A 27,632-nucleotide genomic window follows, 5' to 3' on the forward strand; every position below is an offset into this window, starting at 1 on the left:
TTTATTTATTATAAATAAATGAATTTATTTACAATAAATATTTTGAGACCTCTCAAATTATGTTTTTCTATTCAAATTGTTGGAATACATGCATGAATGCATAAGTAAAGCTGATGTAAATATCTCTGAGCTAAATAAATTTTCCTTAATCTGTTACTGCTCTGTAAATGTCCCTTAAATAAATTACCTCCGATTGCAAGTATTTGTACATGTCCCTTAAGCAAATATCCCCAAACAATTGATAGCTAAGGAAGTAACTGGAAATTTCCCTTTTACAATTGCTAAGCCAATATCTGTAAAGATACTTAAGATATTGTCCCTTAGCAATTGTTATACCTTAATCTAGTTAAATACATACAAATTACTTTAAGAAACATTCCCTATTTATCTTATAAAAACTAATTTTCAACCATTTTCATTTCTTTCCAGACTTTAGGCGTGCAAATCAAAAAAAAACTCTTGAAAAACTTAAGGCCAAAATAAAAATAATATATATACAAATATTATATATATTATATAAAGTAATTAACAATATACACACTTAGTACATAAACGAATTTTAAAGTGGACTTAACTTTATTTTTTATTTTTTTGGTTCAGCGACAAAAAACGTCCAAAACAAAAGACTCGAAGATAAAAAATAATAAAAAAAAAAATTAAAAATTAAACGGAAACCAAACCAAAACCGTCTAAAAAAGTGCCTAAAACTAAATTTGTGAAAACTGAAATTTAAAATTAAATAAAAAACAAAAGTGTGATAAGTCAAAAGTTTACAATAAATTTAAAAGCTCACTTAAGCTTAAATAATTAAGAGAGAGACGAAAGGCGAGAAAGGGAATTGTCGACGGACATTTTGTCAAGGCAAATTCTGGGGATATTTATAAGGAAATTTTCTCAAGTGAAAGGGTGCAGAGGAAACGGCTACACGCTGGCAGTTAACAGTATTTGCAGTGCAGGCTTTGCCCTATCAGCGATGCCCTTTATCGATGACGCGCTGCTCTGGTGTCCGGATAACGATGGTCGTTTAGTTGGCGGCCTAGACTTGGCTAACTGCATGACAGTGCGTATGCCCACATCTCCTGATAAAATTGAGCTTTTATTTTAATTAAACCTTTATTCCTACAGGATGATTCCTCGGTCAATGCGGAGAATATAAATGCAACTATTGGCTCGAGCAACAACAACAGCAGCAACTCCTTACAACAGCAACAGTTACAGCTACAATTGCATCAGCAGCAACAGCAGCAGCATCAACAGCAGCAGCAACAACAACTACAGCAGCAACAACAGCTGCAGCAACAGTTGCAACAACAGCAGCAGCAGCAGTCGTCGGAGCTTTGCGGCACAGCGGCTCGAAATGTGAACGTGGTGGTGGAGCCGTTATGTGGCAGCGACTCCTCCGATGAGCTGTTCCGCACGCTCTCCGAGAGCAACTTCGAGATCGAGAGCCTGCTGTCCGATTTGGCGACCGTTGAGGTCAAAGTCGAAAATGTACATCCGCAGACAAGTTGAACTAAAGCACACACACATATACACACACATGCATGTGCATCACACTTTCGCTCGCTCACACACACATTCTCTCCCACACACACACACACAAATTTCCTTGCGCAGGACTTTTTTTGCTTTTAAGCTTTGAACAGAGCTCGTCTCACATTTACCGTTTATAATTTATATTCTCTTTTGCTCTTTTCTTCCCTATAATTTGTATTCTCTTTTGCTCTTTTCTTCCCTACCACAAATGTGTGTTTTTTTTTTCTTCTATTTTTTTTTCTTGCTTTTCTATTTCCCCCACAACAATAACTACAACAACAAACTACACCAACAAACAACAACAACGTGTACTCTCTCTATTTGTTGTTTCTCTGTCTCTCCCTTTTCCTCCTCTCTGCCTATCTCTTTCCTAGGAGGAGAACAACAACAACGTCATCAGCGACAACGACTTTGCGAGCGTGGCCGCCGCCGTTGTCGCCGGAGACGATCTGCTGGCCAAGGACAATGTACAGCTGAGCGTTCAGGGATTGGTCGACACGGTCAGCGCCAGTTTAGCGGACAGTGGTGGAGGCGGTGGAGGTGGGCATGGCCAGGCGCTGCTTGGCTTTGGCGCCAGCTCAGCGACGGCCACGACGACGGCGGCTGCTGCAGCCAAACGCAATGGTTAGCTAACTGTTATTCACTTACATACACTTATATTCATATATATTTATTGACTAGGTTTTCTGCTGCCCTGCGATCTGCTCAACAACAACAACAACAACAGCAATAGTACTGCAAATGGCAATGGCGATTGTACGCCGGAGGAATCACGATTTGTTACTGTAACGAGCGCCTCGGCGAATCCACTGCTAGTGGAGAAGCTCATGTCGAAGTGCTTAAATATAGACAAACGAATGGATAAGCTAGATGGTAAGTCGGCTTTGATATCTATATTTTTGCTCTTTGTAAACTCAAATTCAAAAGCACGCGCCATTTAACGTTAAGTCAGCTGCACTTGGCTGTCGATCAAGTTAAGCTGGCTGCGCGGCACAGTTTGATTCACACGAGAAACAAAATGTAGTTTTGCAGTCACTGTGCTGATTCGCTATTGAATGTGGTATGTGTCTTGACTAAGCAGCGGTGGATGCATATGCTAAATATAAACGAAAGCCTCAACAGCTGGTGCTGAACATAACTAAAACTTAGTATCGTAAAGAGCTGTCTGTTAACAAGGGGTGGGAAACTTGACTAAAAGTGTAGATATCGTAATTGGTTTGTCGTTAGCTGGTGCCGAACTTGACTAAAGTAGCATTTCTATTTATACTTTACTTGGAGAGTTTCTGTAGTTAGGGGACTTACGATAAAGTTCAAAGGGAATTTTGTTCCATATTTGACTTGAATTAATTTATTTAAAAGTGAGTGGAGTGGACTAAAGAATGTTAAATATTTATACGAAAATTCTGATTTATATTCTAATTACTCTTCATTAATAAATGTCTGTAGCTGAGCTATTTGCTGCCGCAGACGACGCACCGTTAAAAAGCACGAACCGCCACGCCCACCCACGGAACCTACTTCCTTTTTCTAAAAAGGACCCACAGCCAGACAGAGCATGGCGCGGGCTGCGGGTGGCCGTCGGCTTTGTATTTGTTATTTATATTCCTTTTTCGACGTTTTTTATGTTTCCTTTACACGCTCAAGAGACACACAGAGAGGGGCAGAGGGAGAGGGAGAAGGTAGCTAGAGCGAGCGTGCGCTAGACAGAGCTAGCGCTAGACGTCGCCGCCCTGCAGGCAGGTCAATAAAATTTTGCGTGTGGAAATTGTGCGCTTCAAGGTCAAAAGGATATTGCCATGGCCGACGCTGTGTAGGAAACGACGCACGCACATAGAGAGAGAGGGAGGGAGAGGGAGAGTGTGGAAGCTAGAGCGTGAGAGTGGGACAAGAGAGGCAGACAAAATGGCGGCTGGCAGCAGGGGGCGGGTGCGGGCGCGGGCAGGCAATGAGCAATGGGCCGAGACGCAGCCGAGGCAGACAAAAGACGAAGCCCACGTCTGGCCGGGTGGGCCTGGTGGGCGTGGCGGTGGTTTCAGTGCGGTGTTTGGGGTGCATGGCTGCTTTCCTGGCAACCTTGAACTTGAAAATTTCGTGCGAGTTCGAGCCGTAAAAAAGAAAAACCGAAAAGCGAGACATCAAAATGGGCGCAATACTAGGCGCTCTCTCTCTCTCTCTCTCTCTTTCTCGCTGTCTCTCTGCCCGCCCACTCTCTCGCTCAGTCAGTTGGGTGATTGTTTGGCTTAGGTAGACTAGACGCCTCTTTGCTGCCGCTCGGCTGGGTCGTGTCCTGACGCCTCGTCCTGGGTTCAAGCGCCGCTCAAGCATTGAACTTTAATTTTACCATTTCAAGGATACGCCTTGATGAGTGGGCGCCTCTTTTTTCTCTCTCATTTGCTTCTAGATATTCTTTTTTATTTTGCTTTGCTGCTGCTGCTCCGGCTGCTGCCCAATCACAGTCGCAGTCGCAGTCGCGTCAAGCCGTTGACATTGTGAACGGTTAACGACGGCGGCTGCAAAGATTGTTCACTTTTCTGCTCAGAGCAGAGAGGGTAGCTCCAAGGTTCTATTGCGGCCAGCCTGGCCTGCCTCCCCCTCTCATTGGCTCGCCTCTTCACCCCACCCTGTCTCTCTCTCTCTCTCCCTCTCTCACACACAGTTGTCAGCTTTTGCTTGCGACGGCAGCTTTGAGTGCGACTTGGCCACGCTATTAATGTCAAGGGGGTCCACACGGCACGGCGCATTGCGTTTTAGCCACATTCGCACAAAGTGCGTTAGTTTCTGCGCTCGCGACTTTTTGGGCCCCTCACTTCAGGGCTGCAAAGCACTGCACAACACTAAACTGGACTGAACTGAGCTGAATTGAATTGAATTCAATTGATGGTGATTAATTGCAAAGCTTAGAAATCGGTTTTATATGAATTTGATGTGATTATAGAACGAGAGAACAGGACTGAGAGGGAGAGAGCGTGATTACTATTGTTAGAGAAAGGCAGAGGGAGAGGGATAGAGAAAGAGCGTAGTAGACGAAGAAGAACAATGAGATCTATGGAGATTTGTTGATGCTATGACGAGAGAGATAGTAAAATGTAGAAGTAGGTAGATATAGAAAATAAAGAAAAGGATCAAGTATAGAGACACAAGTTAAGAGGAAAGCAGGAGAAGTCTGGAGAGACGGGTCGAGCGAAGGTGGGAGAGAGAAATACCAAGTCTGTGAAAGATATCTGTACAGAGAGATAGGAAGAGAGACAGAGACAGATTGCCGACATGAAAGAAGATAAAGCTGGGGTGAGTAAGAGAAGCAGAAAGAGGCAGAGATGAGTGTAAAGTCAAATTATTAGGAACAATAAGAGCCAGAGACTTAGACACAGATAAAAGGTAGAGAGAAATACAAAAAGATAAGTAAAGGACTTACATTATGCAGTTCTATACATAGAGAATGAAGAGATGGAGAAAGAGAAAGAGAGAGAGAGAGAGAGAGAGAGAGAGAGAGCATTGCTATTCCTAGATGTGTAGAGTAAAGTACAAATAATAGTCATAAGACTTTCATGATTCAGTCGTGTGGTAGGTCTATACAATAACTAAATTTTTGTACAGGTATACATACATACATATTATATTTATATATATATAATATGTATCCCTTTTTCGATTCGTAGCTCTTCAGCTTAATAGGAAAAGATTTCCTATAAACTTCTGTCTACAGCATTATTTATTTATCAAGGACTGCTTTGTGCCTTTCCTATATCCTATACATACACACATACAATATATATATCTATATCTATATATATATATGATAATTAATGTATATATTTCCCTGCTCTTCGCTTTGTTTGTTTGCTTCGCCCAGCCCTCGTTTGCTGTTGATTTTGATTAGTTAACTGACATTTTCTATTCTAGTTGCCAATGCATAAGTGCTTTTAGCCATGGCTCATGGCTAAAGCGACAGCAACAACGCTGTTGTTATTGTTGCTGTTGTTGTTGTTGTTGTTGCACGCATTTCTGTAGCTGTGGCAAAAATTTGAATTTCAAATCGTGTCGCGAGCGTTTTTTGTTTTTCTTGTTATTTTTTATTTTTCTAAAATGTGCGTTGTTATGGCCAAATCAGGATTTCTGCGTGTGCAACGGGCCAGCGGCGAATCGCCTAACGACAATTAACATTACAACTAAAGCAACAACTGCAACAGCAGCAACAGCAGCAACAGCAGCAACAGCAGCAACAGCAACAGCAACAACAACGAACGATGTCAGGGGCGTTCATTTGTCCATTGCCAGCCAGCGAACCGGGCCGAGTCGAGCGAACGTCACTGTCACCACCGTCACCGACGTCTATAAGCCCCAAGCGGCGCCCCCCCGTCCCTGTGCCCCCGCCCACCTGTCCCGCGTGCACGTACCCCACAGCCAGTTGCCTCAAGTGCAAAATGTTGCCACTGCTAAATGCACTTTGCAATTTTGTTGATTGGTCGATTGGCAATTGTTGTTCACATATAAATATATACTTATATACTGTGCACTATTCTATACAGGTATATACACGCACACACACATCTATATATGTTTGTTGCTTTTGTGTTTAGTTTTTGTTTGAGTTTATTTTTGTTTGCATTTTCATGCATTTGTTTTGGCGACTTGTCTAAAATTGTTCGATGCTTGTTGTTGTTGTTGTTGCTGCTGCTGCTGCTGCTGCTGCTGCTGCTGTTTGCTGTTGTTTTGTTGCACGCAAGACGCAGCTGACCGCTGGGTTCAAGTATTAACGGATATCATTTGAACTACCCTGGATGCAGGCGTGCGTGCAAGGTAGTTCATTCTCATGGTTAACGGGGCAACTTTTTGCTGTTTGCCAGAGCTTTGACTCTTTAGAGGCGATTGGAATATGTCTAATATATTGTATGTATGTACATATATATACGGGTGGGCATCACACAGAGATATAATATTCATACACCTATAGAAATTGCATTATAAATGGAATACTTGATGTAAGGCTATATTTAATAGAGATATTTTGAGGAAATTAATATACATTGTTCTACATACAATAGATCATATATTATACAATAAACTATTCATAATATATATACCATATATAAATATACATTGTGTAGATACATAATATTTTAAGTGGTTTTTCCATGACTTTACATAGCCAAAATTTTCTATAGTGAAGGGTCTATTGTGTATACTTATTCATACTATCCATGTGTAGATTATAGAGTATTTAGTAGTCGATCATCTTGAGGTGCTGCAATTGCATTTTGGTTCTTAATACGTAACCCCTTGCAGGAGCCTCACCTTTAGATTTGTTTTGTGTGTGTGTGTGTTAGATGGGGCCGAGTGTTGGGTCTTTTGTCATTCTCGTCTCTTTTGTGTCTTACATAATGTCATTTTGGCCGCCATTTTGTTTTTGCAATTGATTAATGGCGACTTCATCAATAAAGAGATATATCTGTAATGAGTTTTCGGCACAAAGATGAAGAGGGCGTGGCAGAGCTTAACAAGATTAACCCAGATCCGCAAAGCTAGGCTCGACCAAGGCCAACAAAGGAAAACTTTAATTAAATAGTGGGGAAAATATGAATATATTATAATATACTATATTTGTACATAATATTGCTAGTAGTCAAAATATAGCAAATAATAATTGTTTTTCTATTTGCTATTTTTATGCAAGCTGAATATTTAAATTATCTAAGATCTATATATAGATCTCTGAATTATATCATATATTGACAAATAGATCATAGGCTAATTCATTTCTGTCTTATGTTTGACATAAAGAGACTCTGGCACAGCATCTTTAGAATAGATCTTTAGAGATCCAAAGACATCTATCAGCTACATACGGATTATATATTTATGTATCATTCCTCTTCAATATAACTATAATACCCTTATACGCGCTCTCACTTTCTCAACACCTAGGCTTACGTTAAAAATGAAATTTCAATTGCATATTCAAACACAGCAACAACTGCTCCGCAGGCACACTGTCCTAATTGCACTGTAACCCATTAACACACCAAACAATAACAACAACAACAGCTACAACAACAACAACAACAAGAGCAGCAAACGATCAGCGATCGTCGTTGAGTCTCCCGTTGTGCTGCAAGTTTTCACCTTCACCCCAAACAGCCTACAACAACAACAACAACATGCCAAAGGCAATTGCAATAGCAAAAACAACAACAACAACAATCAGACACAAAACAGAAAACGAAAAGTAAAAAGTAATAATAGAGCACATCCATAGGGTGGTGAACAGCAGCTCGGGTGGGGTGGTGAATTGGCGGAAGAGAGGTGGGAAATGGCGGAACGGGACGTGGATACGAAATGCATTTTCTCTATATACATACGCGATTACGGCCAATGAAAATGAAATGCGGCGACAGCCACAATGCTTTTCCATATGCAATGGCAGCTACAATAACAACAGCTGAAAGGCAAAACACATTTCGCTGTGCCCATTAGAAAACCAACAAAAAGAGAAAAAAATCGACAACAGGAACAACAACAGCAACAAAAACAACAACAGTAACAAACCGACAAGAATTGAGCAAATGAACTGAATACAGTTCCCCCCTGAACAAAGAGGGAGAGGTGGGCGAGAGTAAGAGCGAGAGAGACAGACAGGAGCTTGCACTTGTGTGTGTGTGTGTGCGTGTGTTTCGGTTCCAGTTCCAGTTTCGCAGTTTCACAGCTTGCGCGACGTTCGTTCGCTGCTGTTGATTGCATTAGAGCGTGTGCCGCCGACTTCGCATCTCGTTATAAAGCAGAAATGAAAACAAAAGCCAGCGCCAAATGACAACAATGATGATAATGATGATCACCATGATGATGATCGTGCCTGTTGCTGCTGCTGTTGCTACTGCTGATGATACAACCTTACAATATTCTCGTATTCGCAGTCGCAGCCGCAGTCACTGAGTCTCAGGTCTCAGATCTCAGTCTGCTTCTTCGCCCCCAACTTCGTCGCTGTGCTTAGCTTTGGTCGGCTTTGAATGCTTAGCGCTGAACTTGTCTTGCCTGCGCGCGAATACACAAACGTACAAACACAAGCGCAAATACGAACACAATCCGAAACACAAGCAACAGCACACACACGCATACTCATCCACATTCACATGCACATGCACATGCATATACGCTGAGAGCAAAAACATTTCGCTCGCACTCGCCGCGGCGAGCCCAACCAAGCGGAGAGTAACACACTAATACTACCAAAGCTTTATTTTTGCTTTGCTGTAGCGTGTGGTATGCAGCCTTGAATTAGTTCGCTGCACTCGCGTGACGCTGTATTTTATGTATGCTGGGTATGTGTGTGTGTGTGTGTACTTGTAGAAGCAGCAAACGCAAGGCAAACACATAAGCACACACACACACACTCCCAAAGAGAGCTGCTCGCGAGAGTCCGCGAAAGCTCTCCTTTGCCCCGCGACATCGAAAAACTTAGATGCGCATCGTGGCCGTCGCCGTCGCTGTCGTCGTTGTCTACGTCTCTGCCAGCGTCGCAGCCGTTTTGCTTTCATTGGCGCGAGGCGCTTCATTATACAAAATCAACTGCTCTTGGTTCTTGCTATTTTTTTTCTCTCCACTTCTTCTGTTACTTTTTTTTTCGTTCTTGCTGCTTGTTTGCATATCTCATTCAGCAAACATTATGAGCGCAGTACGCTGAACGCTAGTTCCAGTTTCACTTACAGTTCCAGTTCCAGTTCTAGTTCATGTGCGCTCGGCTGGTACTTGTGACCCATTGGCAAACATTTGCCACTGCAGTTGCTTGTGCTTGTGTGTGTGTTAGTTTGTTCCTAATTAGCACCTTCTATCAATCAGTCGTCAGGCCACCCACCTAGGTATATACATACATACTTCCACCCACTCGCATTGCAGACTCTTTTATTTAATTTTTTTGCCATAATCTGTCTAGCTTTTATAGATCTTCAGATCGTGCCGACACGACACACACTAGTAGTTCGTTTAGTATGTGTGTAAGCGGATATGCATGATACACACTTATATGGCACACAAATTTGTTGTACAAAAATAAAAAGAAGAAGCAGCAGCAAATTACGTTCGCGCAAACGAGGAAAATGTGCGGAAAAGCAACGCAAGTTGCAAAATGTATCTGTGTCATCCACGGCGCAACGTGTGCGAACTAATTGGTTGTGTACAAGCTGTTCAGATATAGAGATATACACACATACATATATGCATAATATACATTTATTTTAGATTTATACTCCTAAATATGTATATAGTTTATACAATAGTTCTCTAGTAACTCTATTGTATTTAGTCATGTAGATAACAAAGAATACGGTAAAATTGGGATGTTTCGCCATTGTTATCTAGCATAAATAATAGATTATATTATAATAGCTTAATTTCAAATTTCCCAACCAAGTTATTAACTTATAGTATTCTATACTAGTAATACTACTAACCCAGAAATCTATACTACTACTACTAGATTCTATTATCTAATAAAAGTTCTTTAAGACCTCTAGCTCTATATATACTAAGTGATCATACGTACAATTTATTTTTACATCCTGATCTTGAGTCGTTTGTTGAGAGCTCTGCTCTTCTTCTATTTTATCTTAGGATATGTTATTCTGAAATATTTGTATATTTGTGCGAGTTCTTCTTCTGTTCGTCTTTCACTTAGACTTAATTCAATTAGAATTGTTTAAAGGCTAACTTCATAAGCTTTTATGTCATTTACATAACAAGTTGTAGACAAATTATGTTACAGACATATGTATGTATATATATATTGTATATAGTTATAAATAATGCGCAGCAAGATCTATGCTAGATCATTTTTCTAAATGCTGCTACAAAGTTGCAATTCTTAATGGATATATTAAAGCTATTACGCACATACCTATGCATATATGTGTGTATGTACGTCTGTGTGTGTGAATTTAAAGGTATGTATCCATGTATGCTGTGTGCGTGTGTGTGTGTGTGTTGTGCGTTGGTCGCTTTGGTCGGTATTCAGATCGACACCCAGGCGCACACAGCGACAACATCAACAGCATAGACAACATAGACACAGTCTGTCCTTCAAAAAGAATAAACAGAGAGAGACAGAGAGATGGAGAGAGAGAGAGAGACGGCGGCAGAGAGTGAGAGAGAGAGGGAGAGAGACGTAAGACAAGAGACGAGACGTGAGGCACGCAAAATTGAAAGCGAAACGCTGCATGCGTAAGAGACACAACAACAACAGCAACAGCAACAATGAGAACAACAACTGCAACAAAAGCAACAACAACAATGACTGCAACAGCAACTGCAAATAAAAATATATATTAGGCGGATGTCTGCTGAGCACGACAACGTGTGCATCTATAATCGAATGTATATATATATATACATATATGCATAAATCTATATATATATATACTACATACATAGGTACATATCAGATATATGCCTATATAGATATATAGATACATTGACTTTAATATTTATGGCCAAAAAGGCAAATAATTACAATTTGGAAGCGCTTGCTATATAGAACGATTCTTCAATATAGAAGTATATATAGAGACATCTATAGATATGTAATATACATATTTCAAACACATATCCGCCATATACATATATCTTCCATATACTTTCCATAGTCAAGTGCAGACGAGTATCAAGCAAAACTCTTAAAGACTTACGCCCCTCTCTCTCTCTCTTTCTCTCCCGCTCTATCTATCTCTCTCTCTCTCTCGCTCTTTGTGTGGCGCATACACTCGAAGAAAACATATGTGCATATTTTAGAATGTAATTGCAGTTCAGCTGGCCTAGACCTAGAAAAGGAAATTTGTTGCTTTTGTTGCTGTTGCTGTTGCTATTTTATTATTTGTATTTTTATTCGTTTCGTTTTGATTCGTGAATAACATTCGGTTTGATTCGTGTTGATTGTTGTCGTTGTTGCCGTTGTTGCAGTTGTTGCTGTTGCTCGAGTGCAGTTGGTCGGCCGTATCTATCTATCTATGCAGCGCCTCATTATTTGTTCTCCTTCCTCGCAAATTAAAAATATGCCTAAGCAAATAAAATGCATATAGCTTGAGGGTGTCACTGTGTGTGTGTGTGTGCAGGTTTTAGTTGCCGTTACAGGGTGTTGCCGTAGGTAAGTGTTATTCAATGAGCTGTTATTAGAGATCGTAGTCTGATGATAATGGAATAGTGATAATTGAAAACTGATATGCATTGAGTGATAGGGAATGTGTTAATGGAATATGAATTGTGGGCAGGTGGAAGAGAGAGAGGTAGAAACAAAATAGCAAGTGAGCGAGAGAGATGGCTAGAGAGAGAGAGACAGAGAGAGGCAGAGAATGAGATTGAGAAATTTAGTAATGATCAAAAAAGAGACAGAGAAAAATGAAATCAAAGAAAGAGAGAGAGAGAGAGAACTTCAATAGAGAGAAACGTCAAGAGCTACAGAGGAAGAGATAAAGATATGGTTACTCAAATTGAGAGATATAGACATAGAATCAGACAGATTTTAAGCCTTAAGGAACAGTTGGGTGAAATATTATATTCTTGGGTAGGCTAAAAAACGAAAGATCCAAATCAGAATCTAGAATATCATTAAGAACTACTCATAAAATATCAGAGATGGGTACCATTAAATGCCAAAAGCTAAACCTCTCCAAAGTAATCTTTACTTGTGCAACCTCGGAACAACTACTCTCTGCATATTTAAATATTCATAAATTACTAAAAACAAATAAAAATAATAAAAATAGAAACGAAACCCAACTAAAGTGTTCCCATGATGCAACAGAGTCAGTCAAGCATTCAGCTAAAAATGCGCCCGTTGCCAATAACTGAATATGCGGCACAATCGCAGCACAATCGTTGCATGTGGCAACTGCAACGGCAGCGGCAGCATAAGTGCGCCCATAGATTTACCTGTAATTGTGTGCGGCGATTACCTGCAGGCAGTCAGCATTGGAGAACATTGAACAAGTGCTGCAGCAAATTAAATTGAACAATGTTTATTTGTTGTTGTTATTCATTGTTGTTGTAGCTACCGATAGACAGCCTAGCCACGACCATAAAACGGCAGCAAATTGCGACCGTTCCATAGTTTTTGGCGCCTGCATTGGGCCAAGACAAGAGGCAAGAATAATTACAACGTTCGATACGCGCAAATTCTATAAAATATAGAAAACAAAGAGAACAAGAGACAGACAGAGAAAGAGAGAGAGAGAGAGAGGGAGAGACATTACCGAAAAGCATTTGAAAACGTTTTCAGCTCAAGAGCTGAGAATATTTTCGATGCAAGCGCTTAACTGGGTTCAAGGGAGGGGAACAGGCCAAGAGGAAGAGAGAGAGAGAGAGGTAGAGAAACAGTAAGATAGAGCAGGAGAATAGTGGGATTGGGGGCTGCAGTCGCTGCCCGAAGCTAACGACGATTCCGATTTCAATTCCGATTCCGATTCACATCGCTGACTGTTCGTTCGAGTGGCTCGACGCGATTCGCGGCCGAGAACAAGTGAGAGAGCAGGGCTGAGAGGGGGAGGGGGAGCCACGGGCAGAACATCGCTGTCGCTGTCGCTGTCGCTGTCGGGTCGTGCCGGTTGGACGGCAGGCGGTGGGGCGGTGGGGTGGGCGGGCTGGCACGCATGTTGTCCATGTCCCCATTCGAGTCAAGTGACGTGTTATCTGTCGCCTTCTCACAGAACTTTGACTTCTATTGGTTGAATGTCGTTTGCAGTTTTGCAGTTTGTGTAAATTTGATGTCGTTGTTGCAGTTGCTGCTGCTGCTGCTGTTGTTGTTGTTGCAGTTGTAGATCGATCTCACTTAGGGTAGGTAGCGTGTTATTGCCGTTGCCCCGCTGCCAGCTGCAGGCAAACGACGTTTGACTCGTTTCAATGCCAATGTGTTTCTGTCACTCAACAAGAGTGTGTGTGTGTGTGTAATCTCTGTGTGTGTGTGTGTATTATGCGATTGGCACTATTAGCAGGCAGGCAGGCAGGCAGCATGCCATGGAAAATGAAAACTGCCAATAGCTGGCGAAAAAAAAAAGAAAGAAAAACACTTTCCCTCTCGTTGCTTTCCATTTGCAGCAGCAACAACTTCATCATCATCAGCAACAGCAACAGCAACATTTGATGCTGCTGCTGCTGCAGCTAGTTGCAGTTGCAGTTGCAGCAGCTATGCAGTAATTATTGCACGATCAATTTGCCGGCTGCCGGCCATCCATGTCGGTGCAAAAACTTTCTTTGAGCGTATGCACACAATGTATACTTACCCATAATTACACAGCTTAGTGTTGTCAAGCGAGGGTTGGCTGAAGACTTTTGTGGGAGTGGAGCTGGCGAGATTATGGAATAAAACTCTTAGAGAGATTGAAGATGAAGAAGATGATGTTAATTAATACTTTTAATTAAACGAAGTGCGTGGGTTGCTCAAAGAGTTAAGTGAAGGTAGTTAGGAGTTGGAAATTATTAGAAAAGTATTTTGTCATTGCATCAATAATGTATATACTAAATAAATTCCATTATATATGCATATTTTATATACATATTTAAATTTGCCCGGCTATATATATATTAATAACAGTTACTAAAGCTACAGCAAAAAAAATAAATTGTAACTTGGATGAGCTGTCGCCGTCAGCTAAGCTATTTCTGCAGTCGTTGGCTGCTGTCAGCGCCAACGTCAGCGTCAGCGTCGACGTCAACGTCAACGCCAGCGTCAGCGTCAGTGGCCGCCGTCTGCCGACGCCTCTAGTGCCTGTCGCCTCTGTCTTCTCTGTCCCAATGTCTGCGGTTGACGGTCGTACAGTTAGACGGACGTTTGCTTTGCTTGCATTTACAACTTACACACACACACACCGATGCACACGGACACACTCATGCACAGACATGCACAATAATGGCATTGAAAATCTTTTTCAATAAAACACATAAACAAACAACAAAAACTAAAAACCAAAACAAGTAAGACCAGGCGCTTGGACTGCGTACGACTAGCAGATACCCTGTAATGGGCAGTTAGCAGTTAGGAGTTGAGAGAAAGTAAGGGTAATTGTGTAAATTTATATAGAGATATACATAGATATGTAATATATAAAAAATACAATATAAAATATATAATATAAAATATAAAATATAAAATATAAAATATAATATATAAAATATAAAAAATAAAATATTAAATATAAAATATAAAATATAAAATATAAAATATGAAATATAAAATATAAAATATAAAAAATAAATTATAAAAATTAAAATATAAAATATAAAATATAAAATATAAAAAATATAAAATATAAAATATAAAAAATAAAATATAAAACATAAAACATAAAATATAAAATATAAAATATACAATATAAAACATAAAAAAAAAATTAAAAAAAATAAATTAAAAATTGAGTTGTATTAGAAATAAATTGTTTACTTATACCTTAGCTCTAGCTCTTCTGGCATCAGAGTTAACTAAATTTACAAAAGTTGCACAAATGCATAAATAAACTAATATATATAATATAATATCTGTATATCAAACTTATCTCTATATCTAAGTTTTTATGGCTCTGGCTGTGTGAAGTCTCTAGATTCAATGGGATTTATGTGTATGATGGATGTTTGCAGGGTATGCAAATCAAACGAAAATGAAATGTGCACACCAATACGTGTAAAGATTTAGATATATAGCTATGTGTATATAGAGCTTAAAATGTGAACTTTTATTTGATAGTCTGGGTTTTCTTTTGCTGTATCTTCATCATAGGTACTAATCAGTTTATTAAAATGTGTGAATATTATGTTGTTTAGGTCGTTCCATATATTATTGTTGCATCTTTTGTTGTCACATGGACACGCACACACACACACGCACTATCTATTGTAGCTATGCATTTTGGAAAATTTCCAACAACAACATCAGAGCTCTTTCAAATTGATATTCATTGTGTTGAACTTGAAAATTGTTGTTGTTGCCGTTTGTTATTGTGCAGTTTAATCAACTTTTAGTTCGGAGACTTCGAGAAACATTTCAATGCACATTTCGATATGGATATTCAGATGCATTGTTGTTAGAGAGGGGATGCCTAACCAGCCAGCCATCACGTATTGTTGCGAAAATATATAACTAGTAAATATTGTGTATAAAAATGCTGAAAAGCATTTGTAATTAATTGCACTTCAGCTATTCAGCAACTGAGTAGAGTTTGCTGAATGTTGCTAGCTAGGTGGCTGCTAATCAAGGATGCAAAAACATTTTGTTGGGTCTATAATGGGGAGCAAAATATGGTCCGTAATGTTCATCAATATCGGATATAGTTTGAGTTTTGTAGAGGTATTAACATTCAATGAATAATTTTGTTTACTTTGGATTATATACACAGTCTATTTAGTTGATTTAGGCATGCAGTGCGTATACGCAATGCATATACTTTGTGTAAAGAGAAAGAGACAGAGATATAACACAGCTAGTATTTCTTCATAACAGCCTATTAGATATCATATGTGATATACATGCATATATGTGATATGCAGTAGATTGTTATATATACAACCATTTCTCAAGCAAGGTCTAACTAGGCGTATACGCAATGCGCCTTGATATAATCTAATAAGCTGATACTTTTATGTACCACTATTTAATAGGGAAATCATATATAATAAATAAGAAGATATTATGCTGGGATAATTAATCAATTTAATATATAATACATTGCGTATACGTAATATCTGCTTTCATATTGATAGCTAGTCAATTATATAGCATTATATGATATATCATATAGTATATTCAATATATGCCCAAGTCGACTCAAAGATGAAGAGTTGCACAGGCAACCACTGCGTATACGCAATGCCTGAACAGTAATTCTCTGGGTAGACTCGGAGCAAATCCTTTCAGTTCAAATCACAGCTAAAGCGAAAGTTGTCTACACACACACGCACTCACACACATGCTGATCGCTTTCGGAAATTGTGGAAAACGATCAAACAGTAATCAGCGACACCCGGCGAGCCGAGGCTAAGCTCTGCTGATTGGAGAATACAATCGAACACTCCAACGCGACGCGATCGTTAATTAAAATAAATACTTTCCGGCTTGGCCAGAAAACTTGGGAAAATCAAGGGGCGAGCAAGCGATAGCATCGCATCGGGCGACTGGCGAGCAGCGAAACTGGCCACATGTGGCACAGACAGTCGCACGGCTTGGCTTGGCCAGCTGTGAGGCACGTTTTCTTTTTGCTGTTGCTGTGTGTGTGTGCGTGTGTGTGTGTTTTCTTTTCTTGCTTTTTGCAAAACGATTTCCTTTGGCTGTTTACGTTTTCGCCGCTTGGCGAAGAAGTCAGTCAGTCAGTCAGTGTTACCAGGGCCGATGACGATGTCCAAAGAGTTAGAGAGAGAGAGAGATGGATATAACTGGTTTCTGCAACGCGTAGAGGCGGCAGCGAGAGCGCGCGGCAAAGCGAGATAGAGCGAGAGAGGCTGAGCGCATTAGAAATTAGCCATATATAGAAGAAACAAGCCAATTGGCAACTGTTAAAGAAAAGCAGAAAAAAAAAATGTAAAAATGCAATGCGAAGTGAATTCACTTTCATTATGAATGACCGACGTTGCATACAAATGCAAACCGGGCTCTGAAGTCATCCAACCTGGCTAAGTCGGCTAGAAAAATCATGATGATGTTTTTCTTTTTTTTTCTCTCTACTCGCCACTTTACTCTGGTTGCAAAAAGTTGCAAAGTTGCAGGTGGCACGTGACCGTTGATGCGGCCATTAAGTCTCCCTCAATTCAATGCAACATCACAATTGCAGTCACACGACTTTGTTTTCGCCTAGCACTGAAACTGAAGTACATAATTCATCTATTTAACTGTTTAGACATTCAAGCAACGAGACTCCGCTGAGATAGCCAAGATCGTAGAGCTAACAAATCAAAGCTCATAAAAATTTAGATTTCAAATAGAAATAATTGTGGATAATTTTATGAATTTTTCGATTGTGAAGAGCAGAGGAAAGAATAATTGAAGATCATAAGATCATAAACTGAAAGTCAAACATAAGACAATTGTATAATAATGGGATAGGACAAAGTATAACGAATTTGATAAGATCTGTGAAGATCGAAGAATAGATGACAGTATTAAAAATCCATGGGCTGATGAGCATAAGATTAAAGATAGCAAAACTGCAGATCGAATTGCCAAAGATAACATCTCTATTTAAATTAGAAGATCAGATCAGCAAAATATTAATATGTAAATAAAAAACTTATAGAAACCAGAATAGTTGGGTATAACTTATATATTTTATGTAAATAATTAATGGGACTCTCAATAATAATAGAAAGTAAAAAATTTGAAGATCATCCCATTTACATTTCACTCTCAAAAAGTAGAGTTATAGAGCTAAAAGTAATATTTTCGATATCCCACCCTAGAGCATGTCTTAAGGTCAAATACCCACAGGCAATGCAACTATATATTAGATTCTATTCCAAGCTCGCCAGCAATCTCTGCCAAGTGCTGGGCTATAAAAGCAAACGGCGCATCGTAAACGCAAGCTTCAAATTTAGGGCGCTGCTCTGGGGTGCTCTGGGGTGCTCAGGGGTGGGCAAGGAAAACCTGATTAGAGTTTTCCACAAGTTTCCACACATTGCTATTAACTCGGTTAGGAGTGAGTCGTCCGTCCGTCTGCCGTCTCGCTGTTGCTATCTCTGTCTCAGTCGCTGAGTTGTTGCACTTCTCGCTTTCATTTTCTTTAAAAATAATTTGCTTTTTCGATGCTTTTTTTCTCCATTTTTATGCGAGAAAATCGAAAGTTTTTCCACACGCCATAATGCAAAAAGAAAGTGCAAGTGCAACAGAAAGGAAAACCAAAAAAATCGAATGAAAGAAAGAAAAAAAAAACTAAGCAAAGCATTGCAGACGAGCCACAAACAATGCCAAAGCGGCTAAACGGGCCAACGGGGCGTATGAGCAACTTGTTTTGCTGCTGCTGCTGCTGCTGCTGTTGTTGTTGTTGTTGTTGCTGGCTGTTTGTGGCTAAAAAGTAGGATGCCATTGTCTGTTGTTATTGTTGTTGCTGTTGTTGTGTGTTGTTGTCAGTTTCGTTGTCAAGTGCAAGCAAGAAAAAAACTCTGCTGCCTGCTGCTGCTGCTGCCCGCTGCTGTTTGCTCGACTCAGCTATTTCCTTTTGAGCAACATTTAATGCGCGTCTGGCGTTGGCTTTCGATTTCAATTGAAGCTTTAATTAAAACACATAAAAGCAAGAGGAAAACTGTTTGGTCAGACAAAGCTTGATTATGGCCAAGGATTGTCTAGAACGAGTCCCCTCTCCCTCACTCTCTTGCTGCTGCTTGTTTCTTGACCTCTAGTGTCTGCTCTCCCTGTCACTCTCACTCTCGTTGTCTCTGCTTCTGTCGCGTCTCAGTTACAATTTCTTGTTGACTTAACTGAACTTCTGCTTTAGCTTCTCCCCTATTTCACATTACCATATTGCTCGCTTGTAATAGCCATGTAAAAGGCCGCGTTTACACACATTTACAGCAAAGTCAAAAATGTTACTCATACGCACTGTGGGTCAAGCTAAAAAAAAACTATAGTTTTTTCATTTCTGTCTCCAATGTTAATTATTAACAATGATAATGATGTCTTTCGCTGACGGTCAAGTGCGTTGTTTTATTTATGCAACTGAACTTCTGCTGCTTTAGCTGCTTCTTCTTTTTCTTCGCTTTGCTGTTGCTGTTGCTGAAGAAATGGGGAAACAGTTGAGCTGAAGGTTGTTGCTGTTAGGCAATAAAAGCGCTGAGCTAGTTGCTTTTTGAATGAAAAGGTGAATGCCAATACAAGTGCAATTACAATGAAAACAAAAATTGAAAAAACAAAAAGCATACAAAATAAAAATAGTAACGAAAAACAGAAAATGAAACAGCAATAAAAACGTAGACAACAAAAGCAAAAAGTTGCGCTGGAAATTTCCTGAAGAATTGCAACGATCTGCAAGCGAAACCTCTTGGCTCTAATCTCTGGACTTAAATGTTGTTTGCTATGCGAACATGATTTGGAAACAAATATGAATCAGTTCCTATGTGTAACAAATATTGAACTCGCATATGATATCTATGTTACGATCGGATGTTATCAAACATCAATAATTATTGGCCAAGATGTAAAGTTGTGCAAATGTACCTGATGGATCGATATAAATTTATATAGTTGTGATTAATAAACGAGATCTGGATAAAATATATCAATTATATATTAATATAGATTCAAAGAACTTTTTATATGTCTTTATTCCCTCTCGACATTTTTAACCTGTTGAAAAATATTTAACAAATGTTATATATACATATGTTATTGTTATTATAATTCCGTGATTCAATCTTTAAATTTCATTATAAATCCGTGCATTGTTATCTCGTGCAATTTTCGAAAATATTCCAAATCGCTGCATTGCAATTTAGTCTTCATTGTGCTATCACTTGATATTTCCAAATTATTCCAGAAACTCGCAGTTTCGCTTCAGCTCTCTTCGCCCTTTGACCCGCAATTCAATTTGCTGGAACTATGCTATGTCTAGCATATGGAACTATCTTTATAGTTGATCTCTTGGTGCAGAAATCCAAATCCAAATCGAAATTTGAATCAAATGTCATCTTGTCGCTTAACCTACAACTGACCCCGCCCACTGCCCACGCCCACTTGGATGGGTTGGTGGTGGCTGGATGGGGGCAGACAAAGAGCTAACATTATTGACCAGATTACCGAGCAGCCAAACAAAGAGATCTGCTGGCAACCCTACGGGCGGACACGCCTCCAACCCGCCTTCTATATATGCACATACATACATATATTTGTTTGTATATAAGACGAAACCGTAACAATTACAAGTCTGATGATTTTTTTCGTAAAAGAGAAGCGCATAAAAATAAGTTTGACAAACGTCGACATCGACGTTGACGTTGTTGTCGTTGATGTTGTTGTTGTCGTTCGTCGTTGTCGTTGCCATCGTAATCGTCGACTGAGACTCGCTCTGAGAATGAGAGACTCGGGAGCTTCGACAGTCTGCAGGCTAGTCTGGGCCAGGGGCGCAGCGGGGGGTGGCCGGGGTTTGGGCGCTTGGCGCGTGTATTAGATGATATGAGGTCATTCACTGCTGTTTACTCCGAAAATGTTGTCTCGCCGATGACGCGGCGATTCGCATCATTCTCGCAGGAACTTGGGAGTGGGCGCTGGAGCTGACGCTGGTGATGGTGCTTGGAGCTGGGCAGGCGAGAATGCGGGTGGCACGTAAAGCGATACATTTCCGACACTTTCTAACCATTTGACTTAACGTCTGAGCTGAGACGTCGAAATAAGCAGCAGCAACAGCAGCAGGAGCACGAGCATGAGCAGGAGCAGTAGCAGCAGTTGCCGTCGTCGTCGTCGTCGTCGTCGTCGTCGTCTGTTCAATGACTTTTGCTGAAACATGAAACATGAATCCACTACACAGAAGCCTAAGCTCCAGCACTGAAGCCCAAACCTCAGTCGATGGCAGTTCCAGTTCCAGTTCCAACTCAGTTCACAGTCAGTGGCAGTCGAGGTGCCCACCTAATGCGCTTCCTCTTCAAAAATTCTTTTACGGCTCTATGTGTCTATCCCTATTCGTATCCCTCTCTCCCTCCTGACCTCTCGTTCTGTTTAGCTCTGTCTGTGTGTATTTTGTGTTGTTACCAAAGGAGCCGTCTGCGCTCCCCACCCCCTTCTCTGTTCGGCTACCAGTTGTCGGTACATTGGACTCATTTCGCACGCACACTAGCTCAACGAAAAGTATGTCTGTGTCGCCAGCGACGCCGTCGTCGTCGTCGTCGCCTCATTAAAGTACTCCCCATGGCTTCCATGCCACCCTCCCACCGTCCGCCTCTTTGTAGAGGCAAACGCCAAGCGCCAAACTCTTCCTTCTGTTTCATCTTCTACAGCTCTTGTTCTGCTTCCTTCATTTGCAATATTCAGACACACACATGTTGAGCTGTGAGAGAGCGACTCACACACACACACATACATGCACATACACACATACAGTTGCAATTGGCAAGTAAATGGAAAGGCCCCCAACAACTAAACAAACGGAAAGTGAAAATTTGCTCTACTGGCATCGTCAAACAATGATGGCTACAGCGACGGCGACGGCAGAGGCAGCGGCTGAGGCAGCGGCAACGGCGGCGACGGTAACTGAGAGAGCACACTTTTGCTCTTGTATGCTCACTCGCTCACACGCTCGCCCGCTCTCTGTCTCTCCCTCTCACACACACTTGCATTGAGTCATAGTCGCGTCGATTGCACGACGACGATATTGCAGCAGCAACGACGACAACGACGTCGACGTCGGCATCGCCAGCTCCTGCTCACTTGTCGTACTCTCGCACACATACACGCACGCATTGCCATATTTTGCACTCACTGCTGCTGCTGCTGCTGCTGCTCCCCCATGATCGCACAGCCCTTTTGACTCGGCCTGACCCATTTGGGTGTCCAGATAGCTGCAATTGCTCGCCACTTGCTCCACTGAAGTGAACGCAGTGGGTCTGGGTCGCAGCAGCTATTAGCAGAGAGGCAGACACAACTACATGCGCGCAAGTATGTGTTTCTGTGTGTGTGTGTGTATTTTATGTATGCATAATTGATCTAGGCGGCAGATCAGGCAAACAAGGAAATGCTGTATCATTTCATTAGCTTGATAGAATTAAACAAGAAAATGTGATAATCTCTGATAATATACGGATTACTCTACAGTACAGGGTATCTAGCTAGCCTCAATATCAAGCATATACAAACGTATGTCTGTTTGCATGTTACATGCAAAATAAATGAAATCTTATATATTCTGGACCACTGTGCCGGTTGCCTATGTTTGCCACTCAATGTCCCTAGAGGAGAAAATGCAATGCAAATGCGCATGTGGCACACAAAACCACCCAACGCAAACACAGCCGTCGCTGCAGCAGCGATACACATGCATAAATATACATACACACATATTTACAGACAGGCATATGTACATACAAACAGATGTAAGCACAGGCATGCACACGTATTTACAGCTTACATACATACATACGAACAGCAACAGCAAAAGAGAGCGCCAAACATTTTGCTCTCGAAACGCAAAAACTGTTACGTTTGCTGCTTTACCATTTTGGCGCGCTCCCCGCTGCCGCTGCGACGGCGACTGCGACGTCGACATCGTTTTCGCAATAGCGCAGCGGGTCCCAATAACATTTCGTGGCTCGCGCTCTTCCAGTTGGCGCGAGCCGAGCAAGCGAGCCCCATTCAGTCGCCGTCGCTGTCGCAGTCGCTTGCTCATTTTTATTTCCACTGTTGTTATTGTTGTTTCTATTCTCGCCGTTTTTTTTGTTTTTGTTTTTGCCTTCCCACCTGTCTCTCTTGCTCTTGCTCTGGCTCTCTCGCTGGCTTGACTCTGTGTTTGTGAGTGGGGCGCGCGCGCGCGTTTGCCAGAAACGTCGACGTTGGCATCGGCTTCGGCATCGGCATCGACGCTTATTGCCAACGACATCGCACGCTGCAGTCGCGTCGCAGTCGCCGCCTGCAACGTTTGTTTGCGCCTAATAAACACTCGGCAGTGCTTTTTGTGCTGACTTTAGATTTTAGTTTTGCTGATACCGTAAGAGATAAATGACGTGCCGCGGCTGACAGCAAAGCAAAAAGCAAAAAGCTAAGTAAAGCGAGACACAGCAGCAGCAGCCGCACAACAGTAAAGCAAACGACGTTGTTGTTGTTGCCGGACTTTTACGTTCTACGTTGTACGTTTTACGTGTTTCCGTATGCGCGCTACGCGTTGCGTGTGACAAAATGTGTCCAACTGCAGTCGCCGTCAACTGCAGCAGAATTAGTGCAAAATTACCTCAAATCTATTAAGTTTAAACACCTGAATAAATGAATAATAACATGTGCAACGTGTAGAGAGAGTGAAGTAGAGAGAGAGAGAGAGGGAGAGAACCTGTGAATGTGATTTGTTTGTTTGTCTATAGAAACTGATAAAAATGATAATGGTGCAACATTTGGTGGCCGCCACGGCGCATAATTTTGCAACGGCGGCACTCACAACAGCCTCATCATCATCATCGGCGTCATCATCCTCGTCATTATCGTCGTCGTCGTCGTCGTCGTCGTCCAGTTCGAGCTCCTCTTCGCTGCTGTCGCTATCATCCGCCTGCTCCGCCTCCTCGGCATCCGCCTCGCCGGCCGCATCGCCGACAGCTGCGGCATGTGTCACGCCCACGCCCACGCCTGTCGCCTCGCCGACGCCCGAAACAGCGAGCCTAGCTAAGGATGCGGAGGATCTAACTAAAACAGCTATCGAAGGTGCCATAGAGATAATCAAGTCAGAGCAACACAGTCCAATACCTGCGCCCAGCATAAGTCCAGCTGCAACACCAGCAGCAACAGCAGCAGCAACATTGCCAGCAGCAGCAGCAGCCACAGCGACAGCAGCAGAAGTTGCAACAGCAGCAGCTGCCGCCGCAGCAGAAGTTGCTAGCGAAGTTAAGAAGGAGCAGACAGCAGTCGAGGCTGCTGAGGAGGACTCTGAGCACATTGCAACAGATTGCCGAGAGTTCAAAGTGCTCTACAATCATCTGCGGCAGCAACAACAGCAGCAGCAGCAGCAACAACAATCCGAGCAACCTCTTCACGCCGAGCCAGATAAAACGCGCAGCACCTTGGATGATGTCTCAAAGATACTTTGGGAACGCAAGCAGCAGTTGCAGCGGGGCAGCGTCATCACCAGCAGCAATGAGTTGCATGTACAACAGCAGCAACATGAACATGAGCAGCACCATCAACAGCAGCAGCAACAGCAGCAGCAGCAGCAGCAGCAAATGAGCGACATTGAGGATGAGGAAACGCTCGAGGAGGACGCCGATGCGGACATCGAAGCGGATGCCGATGACGAGGAGCTGTTGGAGCTGCAATACCAAAATGGCTATGACTCACCCTTGGATCTCTCGCTGAGCAGCACTGCCACAGCAACAGCGAATGCAGCCAGTGCTGCAGCAGCAGCAGCAGCGGGTGCTGCTGCGTCGGCGACTCCTGTGGCAGGCAGCAGGAGGCGTGGCCACGCCTATTCGGGCAGTGAATCCGACGAGGAGGCGTCAACAACAACGGCGCATGGCGAGCGAACGAGGATGCGACTGAAGCCGGCGGAACGATCGGCGGCCTACAAGAAGAGCTTGATGAAGCGCTACTGTAAGTGCAAAAGGCCGTGCAAGTGCCTGACTAGGACATACCCTATAATTAAAATATATTTTTATAAATATAGAAAGTAGCGAATAAAAAGGGATATTCGAGAAGAATCTTTTGAACATGCCACAAGAATCATCTGTTCAATGAGACATAAAAGTGGGAAATGCTTGACTTGAGGTTACCTTGTAAAATGTACATATGTGTTAATGCGGGATTTGAATGGAGTATATTGGGATACAAGTTGGAAGTATTTAAAAAATTAATATGTAATCTATTCATGCAGCCTGACTAGAAAATACCCTATATTTTATATATAATAATATAATGTGCCCCAGCAATAGTAATGGGAAATGAGTTAATGATCAAGAAGAGTCAATGGGAGCTGGGAGATCTGGATTAATGATTTATTCTAATCTAATATGTACATATGTATGTATGTATGTATTATATAAACACATATTACCCATATTGCCCATGCAAGTGTTTGACTGGAGTATAACTCTGTAGCATCTTCTAGACTGTTGCAGCAGCAGACAATCAACAACTAATGGACCTATTTAAAGAATAATTAGTTAAAACAAACTGCCAAATATTAAACTCTAATCTTAACTCTAATCTATTGCTGATTAAATTCTATATTAGCTTAATAATAATGAATTAGTAGCATATCTTTTGACTACTGATTTGTTAATAACATTTACATATGTAAATCCGCGCTCATTTGTCAAGTTTGCGTGTCCCTTGCTTGAATATGCTCAGCCATATAAATTTGATGGGTGAACAGATAAAAATTATGTTCATGTGTGTGACTTCTAACTGTTGTTGATGCTCCTCAAAACCTACCTTTACACTTTGACTATATCTGGAGATCTGTTAAGCTTCACTGTTTTGGTTTTGTTTTGTATCCATTCGTGGCTGGCTTTAAATCTCTCAACTTTAAGCAGAGAAAAAAGTTGTGAAATGTCAATTTGGCAACAACAACAATAGCAGGCCAAAATTTATAAAGCAGAAAAAAAAAAACAACAACAAAATATGTGCTCCCCCAATAGACAGGCAAACAAAAAACAAAGACGTCCAAACGCAAAATAAACATTATTTAAAATAGCGCAATTTCCGCCGACGACGACGTCAAAAATGCTGCTGACGTCGCTGCCAGTGCTGTCTGAGCAGAGAGCGGCTGGCCGCAACAGCGGCAGCTTCGTAACAGTTTCCTAACCCACCTCAACAATTTTATTGATTACTTTAGGCGGCAAACGCACAGCAACATCAACGGCAACGGCAACGGCAGCGGCAACGGCAGCAGCAATAGCAATAGCAGCAGCAGCAGCAGCAGCAGCAAGAGCAACAGCAACTACTACAGAGCCATGCGAGAGCGAGAGCGCAAGCTAATGTGTGCGAGCAGCTTTCTAGTGAGCGGCAATTCCGCTCAACTATCAAACGCTCTCGACTTTGCTTCGCTTTGCTTTTGCTTTGCCATTCGCGCTGCATTCACGCTGCCTGCGACTGCATGTGTGTGTGTGTGTATGTATCGTAAATTGTAATATTGTGTAAGTGAGAGTGTGTGTGTGAAATAGTTTCTCAGTTCGCACTGCTGCGGCGAATTGCCAAGGCGCCAACTGCCAACTGGGGGACTATTTGTTTCTGGGCGTGAGTGTATGTGTGTGTGTTGGCACTTGTTACATGTGTATGTGTGTTAGTAGACTGCGACTGGCTAAGGTAACCCTTCGCATAAGCAGCCAACAACTTGTTTCCTCTATTTGACACGAGCGTCTCTTTTGACTTTTGCAAGCGGTTGTTGCCATTGCCTTTGCCTTTGCCTTTGCTCCGATTTGGCCAGCAGCAGAGGGAATCGCAATCTTGTACTAACACAAATACACATTATATACACATGTATGTGTACAAAGCAAATACAATATAAATATACATAGTATATATGTATGTATGTGGCATTTACTTGTTCTTTAAAAGGGCGTCAGGTACTTGAAATTTTTGTATTAGCGGAAATGCGCGTCGCTCGCAGCTCCACAAAGTGGGCGTCACGTTTCTAAAATGACTAATGTGGCAGGGGGCGAGGAAGGGAGAGGACTGTGCACTGGCTAGAGGGCTGAGCATTCTTTGGCAGGGATTCAGTTTATTAAGTACATGGCCCTGACAGATTTATGCAGTTGCCAGCTGCTTGGAAAGTTTTGCTGCAACTGAAGTCGAAAGAAAATGAACTTATGTAGATATGTGTGTGACAAGCCAAAGAGCTAGAGATGTTACTTAAAAGAGTTTTGCAAATTAAGTTAAGTTAATATACGAATTGTGTAAACTATAATACATATTAGAGTACATACAAATATTTTGAAACCTATCGAGAATAATCTTACTATAATTAGGTCTTTAAACATGCACACCCTGCCATAAACTGGGCAATACAATATACATTCAGATAATGCCCTGCTTTCAATGGCATATGTTGGCACATGTTTTGTAAAAATTTCCTGTTCGCATTTCAACGTACGTTAAATTCAACCGCAATAGCCCGCAGAATTTCACAAAATGCTGGTTCCTCGCATCAAATCAAAAACAAATGCCAAAGCTCTGAATTTTGCTGCAGCTGAAACTCAGTCTCTCTCTCTCTCCCGCTCGCTCTCTCTTCTCACTCAACTCTTTCTGAATACAGTAAACAAATCATCGTTATCTTCAGCAAAGATCTTCATTGGTGTAAAACGCTGGGAAACTCGATTTCAGCAAATTCTTTTCAAATTTTACGAAATATTTTTCCTTTTCCTTTTGTTTTTTGTTTTTACAAAACTCTTTTGACAAAGTTTATTTTGGGTATTTTAAAAACACACATACATACATACACACACACACACACATATATATATCC

The 27,632-nt window shown here is 41.4% G+C and overlaps 1 protein-coding gene across 2 annotated transcripts in view; it reads left to right on the forward strand.

The window, feature by feature from the left end:
* Eip74EF (Ecdysone-induced protein E74) overlaps positions 1–27,632 on the forward strand; it is a 54,973-nt gene that overhangs the window by 17,940 nt on the left and 9,401 nt on the right. The window contains exons 3-6 of one of the 2 annotated variants that reach the window (XM_089259036.1): positions 430–1,060; positions 1,126–1,491; positions 1,911–2,160; positions 2,218–2,409. In XM_089259036.1, the coding sequence (XP_089115162.1) occupies positions 974–1,060; positions 1,126–1,491; positions 1,911–2,160; positions 2,218–2,409 (895 nt within the window). In that variant the 5' untranslated portion in view covers positions 430–973. Of the gene's footprint in view, positions 1–429; positions 1,061–1,125; positions 1,492–1,910; positions 2,161–2,217; positions 2,410–22,786; positions 24,761–27,632 lie in introns of those variants that run through there. The other variant, XM_018099526.3, reaches the window with a different exon arrangement.

Source organism: Drosophila navojoa, chromosome 4, assembly GCF_054131105.1.
Source record: "Drosophila navojoa isolate 15081-1374.11 chromosome 4, UAZ_NAV_1.0, whole genome shotgun sequence".
NCBI lineage: Eukaryota > Metazoa > Arthropoda > Insecta > Diptera > Drosophilidae > Drosophila > Drosophila navojoa.